Source organism: Chenopodium quinoa, unplaced genomic scaffold, assembly GCF_001683475.1.
Source record: "Chenopodium quinoa cultivar QQ74 unplaced genomic scaffold, ASM168347v1, whole genome shotgun sequence".
NCBI lineage: Eukaryota > Viridiplantae > Streptophyta > Magnoliopsida > Caryophyllales > Amaranthaceae > Chenopodium > Chenopodium quinoa.
In genome coordinates this window covers 2,058,015-2,065,136 of record NW_018742770.1, presented here as the reverse complement: position 1 = coordinate 2,065,136, position 7,122 = coordinate 2,058,015, and the positions used below count along the sequence as shown (strand labels likewise).

The 7,122-nt window shown below is 38.1% G+C and overlaps 1 protein-coding gene across 1 annotated transcript; it reads right to left on the bottom strand.

Moving 5' to 3' along the window:
• Positions 1-4,227: 4,227 nt before the first annotated feature.
• On the bottom strand, positions 4,228-6,483 carry LOC110724492. The gene is made up of 2 exons (XM_021903914.1): positions 5,667-6,483; positions 4,228-5,554 (listed from the first exon to the last, which is right to left on the bottom strand). The coding sequence occupies exons 1-2, from the start codon at positions 6,481-6,483 to the stop codon at positions 5,424-5,426; spliced, it is 948 nt and encodes a 315-aa protein (XP_021759606.1). The 3' UTR covers positions 4,228-5,423.
• Positions 6,484-7,122: the final 639 nt, after the last annotated feature.

Below are 7,122 nucleotides of genomic sequence, written 5' to 3'. Positions count from 1 at the left end.
TTTATCAAGTTCCAAATTCATCTCCTCCAAAACAAGAGACTCAATACCACCTAATGCTGCCTCAAACTCAACCGGGTGATCGGAAGTAAAAAGAGTGTCAAAATAACGAGCACTAATCCCATCCATAGCATGCTTAGAAGTCTAACATACCCCAGCATCATTAAAGAGCCCCACAATGGTATTTTTCTTCCTCCTTTGGCTTGCTTTATGATGAAAATACTTTGTATTTTTGTCCCCGTCTCGCAGCTCATTTGACCTCGATCTAGCAAACCAATAGGACTCCTCCATGCGACGAAGCTCATATAACTCGCTACTAACCACGTGACATTGTTGTAAAGAGTTTGAGTCCATTCTGCCACTTTGCAAGACTCACAATTTACCTTCAGCTTTTTTGATTTTATTCTTCAAGCTACCAAAAGTCCTACCTGCCCACGCCGTAAGTCTCTCCTCCAACCCCAAAATACGATCATCAATATTCGAATTCACACCTGCAGCCCACGGCTCATCAACCACATTATGGCATTCTTCGCTTGACAACCATAACGCCTCGAACCTGAACAACTTCTTCTTCCTATCGAGCTCATTACTCTCCCCGTATTTGAGAAGGATAGGGGCATGATCCGAGTGACACAATGGAAGATGGAGCACTTCCGAGCATTGAAACAACGAGCACCAACCCGAATCAGCCACGAATCTATCCAATCTTTCTCTCACAAGCACCTCCATCGTGTTTCCCCGTTGCCAAGTATATATATTGCCTTTGAAGCCAAGGTCCCTAAACCCACAATCGTCAAGAGCACTTCTAAAATCATCCATCAATCTTTCCTCCCTCACCACACCACCACTCTTCTTATTCATCCCAAGGATCTCATTGAAGTCCCCGAAGCAAAGCATAGGGATCGTTGACCCCCTCTTCAGATTTCTCAAAAAATCCCACGTCATATATTTGCACTCCGTCGTTGCCCAGCCATATACTCCAACAGCCTTCCACATAGGGTTGTTGTCGCTATTGCAAACATTAACTTCAATGTGATGATCCGAAAAAGAACACACCGACACATTTAGATCCCTCCACCATAAACCAAGTCCACCCGACCTCCCAGAACTACTCAAGCATAACCCATTTACAAAACCACAACGATTTCGAATAACTTCCAAGCGGTGAGCATCAATCTTTGACTCCGACACAAAAACCAACTCCGGCCTATCCCTCCAACACCAATCTTGGAGGGCTCTCACTGTCAATGGGTTGCCAAGCCCATTGCAGTTCCAAGCAAGGATTTTCATTGTCCTTCGCGGTGTTGGTCAATACCAACCGCCGCTACTTGAGTTGAATTCACCCAACCCGAGGTATCACAAGAGCTTCTCAATTTTTTCATTCCATCCCCCTCCTCTCCCATCTCCTTCCCATCAATCTGCATCATCGCTTTTCTCTTTCCATCTCCCAAAATTTTATAAGAATGTTCTACATCCTCCTCCATCATATCCCCCACCATACCCAGCACACTGTCCCTCCAGCCCCTCTTTCCCACTCCCCTGCTTCGCAGATTTGCATACCCTATATTTCTTCTTATTATTTTGGACCTTAGCGCCAGTTCTTCCCAGTGAAAAGGACAATTTTTGTAATGGCTCAGAATTATCAGACATAGCCTGATCATGCACATTTGGGGGACAAGAATCTGACAATTGAGTACTATACTGCCCACCAATACCACTTACAATTTCTCCACTCACCTTATTTAAAATGTTATCATCAGAATTAGTGCACTCATCATTGGAGTCAACATCAACAAAATTCCCTGTACTTTTTTGACCCACAATATTCTCATTTTCCACCAATCCCAAAGTCCCCTTCCCATCAGTCAACCCCTGCAGACTTAGGATCCCACCATCTCCATGTACATCCTTAATACTTGAGCCTTCCTTCACCTCATCTTTGTCCTTAGTCACAAATAATTGGCGCCTACTCTGAGTAATCTGGACTACCTCGTCACTCATCTTGCTAAAGCCCCTCCTCGGTGAGGCTTTCAGAAAAGTGCCCCACCCAGTTTTCTCGACTTTTCATCCTCTGAGATAGCTACACAATCTCTTTCGGAGTGACCTATTGTACCACACGCAAAGCAGAAGAAGGGAAGTCTCTCGTACTTAAATTCAACTTTCACCTTCTCCCCCTTCTTGTCCTTCATCCATTGATATCGACGCAACGGTTTTTGAACATCAATCTGACCCGCACCCGACGATATCTATTCAAGCCTAGTTTGTCCTCCTCAAATTCCATAAACTCCCCCAAATTCGAAGTTAGGGCTTTTGCATAAGCATCAGTCCTACAATTAAACGGTAAATTTAACACCCTCACCCAGAATGGCGAATGTGTAAGCTTCACCTTGTCCGACTGTTCATTGCCGTCAATCTCACTTAGGATAATCAGATTATTTTCCCAACACCATGGCCTTCCCTTTAACACTTTCTCTTTATCCCTCCAATGAAAAAACTGAAAAGCATAGAGATTAGGGCTAATTACCCGGATAATTAAATCGTGTGAGGGAGACCACACCTTCATCATTGTCCGCTTGAAAGCTTCGACATTATACGGACGCTCAGTACACAGCCTACCCACAAGCAGCAGATCGATTTTATCATTCGATTCCGAACATTTAATGTCACCCGCATCTATCAAATCACCATCTTCCTCTTCCAGTCTGAGAGAGGAATATTGCAAAGCCAATTCGTCATCCATACCCGGAGATCCACGCTCAATCAAGAATCGAGCGTAGCGAAGTCGTTCGAGACGGAGATCAGTCTTTCTTTCAAGGAGTTTCACCCTTTCTATCACTGAATTAATTAATATACAACGATAAATTTTTTTGCAGAATTATAGATTTAAACCTTTTTTTTCTGTGGAAACTTTCTTTATTTTATTATTATCTAATTTGATTTAGATTATTTTGTAAGATAATCAAGATTTGAATTAAGGTATATTATTATTGTAGGCACGGAAAATTTATATAAGTGCCACGTTGGATATTATATGGGTCAAAAGTCAATTTATTGACTTGATGCTAATTTGACTATTAATTCAAATGAATTAAATTGGGTAAATAAATTAAATTTTCTCATTTTAGTTATTTTAATTAAATTGTTTATTTAATAGTTAAAATCCATTAAAAATGGGTTATAATAATCAAGCAAGCCCAACATCCAATAGATCGGACATCAAACCCTAGCCCTAGAGGTGCCTCACTTTATAAATAGAGTTCTCTCTACTTCATTTGGGAGAGAGAGAAAATAAAAAACCTAGAGTAAACAAGGAGATCAAAATACAGAGAAAACCTCTCAAATAACCTTTTCAAAGAAACCTCTCAAACACTCTAAACCTATCTCCAAAGAAAACCTCTGAAGAAATACTCTGAACAATTTTAGAGAAAACATCTCAAACCTAAAAGAACAACAAGCATTCGACGTGTCGTTCTACTCTAGAAGATCACCCGTGAAAGAGATCAAGCCTCGACGGTCCTCAACACGGAATAAAGAAGGAATTCAAATCATCAAGAACATACATTTGTTTAAACTCTACATCAAATATTCATTAATCGAGATCAAGCCTCTTTGACCCTCAATCAAGAATTTAAGTCAAAGGTCTACGTCAACAATAAGTCAAAGGTCTACATCAAATCTTCGATCGAGATCAAGCCTCGACGGCCCTCATTTGAGAATCAAGCCAATAATCTTTTAATTACGTCAAAGTCAAAGTGGAGATCGAATCAGAGGATCAAATTAGAGATTGTACCCAAAATTATCAAATTAATAAAAATAACACTTTGTTTCATTTATTTTGAATTTATATTTTACAGATTTAAAATTTGGGTTTACAATTATATTATTAATTTTTGTGGAATAATAAAATTAATTTCTAATTGTTATTAATACTATTCCCTCCATTTTATTTTGTTTCTCTCATTTGGAAGCTTATTAGAAGATTCTAATACAAATAGAATCTTATACTTACTTAATATATGTTTAGTCATGGGCTGTTAGATTCATCACGATTTTTACTATAGTTTTATGATTTTATTAATAATTGATTTTAATTAATATATATATGATTTACATCCGGCCTGAACTAATAAACTTCGGGTTTGTTTGACATTGCTGTGGTTTTAATTTCTCTTTTTGGTTTTTTGTTTTTCAAAAGTATATGATATATGTCACATAAAAAATCAAAAAATATTTAGACTTATTAAAATCATGATAATTTTGAAACTGATAACAGAAAAGTGTAAACACCTTTCGCTTGTTTGCTGTTTTGGTTTTTAGTTTTAAAAAAAATTAGAAAACTTAAAAATAAAAATAATACCAAACAAATCCCGCATTTTCAATTTTACTTTTACTAGGGGAGCCAATGCGCGCGGAGCGGTTTGCCTTTTTTGTTTAGATTGTGTTTTGTTTATGAGGTTATGGTAGTTGTTTTTTGGGTTAATTATTTTTTATTTGAGTTGTTTGTGGGCTGTTGTTTTGTAAAGGGAATTGTGATTTACGTGGCTATCATATTGGAGTGGTGCTATTATCTTGAAATGTACAGTAAATGAAATTTGTAATTGCAATGAGTTGGTGTTGTGACTATCAATTGGAGTGGTGCAATGATCTTTAAACTTGCCATTTATTATTTGATTTCAATAAAAGAGTTCTTACATGGCACATAATTTCAATAAGGTGTCGTTTTAGGACAAACGACTACTTCTTGTTTTTTGTTGCAGCACTTTCATTTGTCGTCAAATCTCAACGTCTTTGATAGCCCATTTGAGCACCCCGATTCTAGTTAGAGAAGTTGTTGGTGCTATTTGGAATTTGATGGTCCTCACCTTTAGGTTGCTAGCTATATCTTCAAATTCTGGCCAATTACCCTGCCCAATAATGCACAAAATAAAATCAGAAAGCGGGATTCGAAGGATTGTTTTTGTTGAGTTTTTATTCGAATTATATGGCCTTTCCCCCTTTTTTTTCCGTTCTTACCGCCATTTTCTTCTCATATATCTCTGAAGTAGGGAGACCAATGAGTTTTTCACAGTCTTCAGCAAAAGCAGTGAGTCTTAGTGTCCCAGTGGCGTCACTCACATCGATTGTGAAATTTACCCTGTGTGTAAAGGGACATTAGTATTTTGGTTATTGTAGTTGTTGCATTTGTTGATTTGAATTGATTCTTACCTGACTGCGGCAGTACTGTTTTTTTTTTAGCAGTGGAGGCATTTGAAAGTTGCGTCCTTTGCTTCTTGGCAGCGCTTTCCACAGTTGTTACATCCTAGGTAAGCAAGCAGATTTTCCAACTGAGCATCAGGGATAGTGGCTTGTATCCAATGGCGTTCTTCTTGCATTGTGTTTGCAGCCTGCGATTTATGAAAATGCATCAGTTCTCTGTTAATATGTAGCTAGGTATTTGTTATGTAGCGGGGTGTGGGTCGCCTAGCCCGTAGGATGAAATTTCCAGCACGCATTTGAAACTTGTATGCATAGTACTCCCTGCAAGAAATAAGCTTGCCCTTCTTCCCCCGAGCAGCAGCTGCAATTCCATTTGTTTTTATAAAAGTAGTTACATTTACATGATTAATACGGGAATGACATAAATGAAATAACATGTTTTTGGTGTAAGTAGTCACAATTAGTTGTCTTACCAGAACCTTCTTCAGTTACCAAATCAGCTGCCTCTTGAACATTGTCTGAAATGACAATATTTGAAAGGTCTTCCACCTGGGACCGTCCTCCGTGAGACATTTTTAGTAAACCGTGATGCCACCCACAGTCACCTCGAGGAAATAGAAGCGGGTATTGTAGAGGATCGTAACAGCCATAATAATGATATATCCTATGGCTCTTGTTTGATTTCCCATGAACAATGATATGTGGGCTGTTGCTTTGGCTAGATGAAGTACCTTCACTCCATATCACAGCTACTTCTTCGGATGTAGGAGCATTGTAAACACGTTGATCAAGAACGGGGTGTTTATTGAGCCTGATTTCAGTCTCTTCAGTGACTTCAGTCTCCCGAAGAGACTTGAAAAACCTGGCATATGGATTCAAAAGCATAATAGCCATGATCAAGGAAGTTATACTCGGACGTAAGTTTGGAAAAAGACGATGTCTATTTTCTGCCTCAAACATAGCATCGTAGAAGTAAAGCTGTAAATATTGTGGTGGTTCATTATCAGGCAAGAGGTCAGGAATATTATGATAAATTTGGCCATGAACCTTCAAAGCATATATTCCTTTATGAATATCCCCATCCATTGATCCACCAATTGAGCTAAAAGCAAAGAGGTTATTGTAAAGGCGAGAATATGTCCGAAAATGATCCGAATCATCGTCATTAGAAGTATAAAGTTTATCTAATTCAGGGGGTAAAGCATTAGAAGCAATTTCAACTTCACCATCACAGCAATAAAAATGCAATGACTCAAAGGCTAGAGGAAAGGGTAAAGTTAATCTAACCATCATTAAACATTCAGCTGAAACTACGGATACGATTTCCACTACAAGTTCATAAATAACAGAGAACTAATTCAAATATGCAATTGAGAAATGTGAGAAAATAAAACTTCCACGCTAGAGTCAGAAATCAGCAGCATCACAAAGTTTTATTCTCTTCACTGAACCCAGCAGCGCGTGCCTCAGCTAAAGAGTTAGATCCTTTGCGGAGTCCATTCTGCATCACAGAGGCAATAAAGCCATGACAATATATAACTTGGAATCACACATTTTCGTCACATAATGACAGAAGCTTGATGAAGGGATGATAGAAATTTAGTATTCAATAAACCTTCACTTGAATTTTTCTGATGTGGTCTACTACGATCATATTCGAACCAGAATAAGCAATACTTGATAGATAGGTTATGAAGCCTAAATGACAATGATCAGATAAATGACAATGCAGAATGACTCATATTATAAAACTAATTAAAAGTTAATTAAACTAATTGGGTACTTTACATAATTATTTAAAAAATTGGACCACGAGTCGAAGACTATTTGGTCAAAAAAGAAACTCCAGCTATGATCTATTACTTCTCGATGTGATGAAGTTCCTAGATTATGGTGATTTAGTACTAATTTATTTATACGAAAACCACA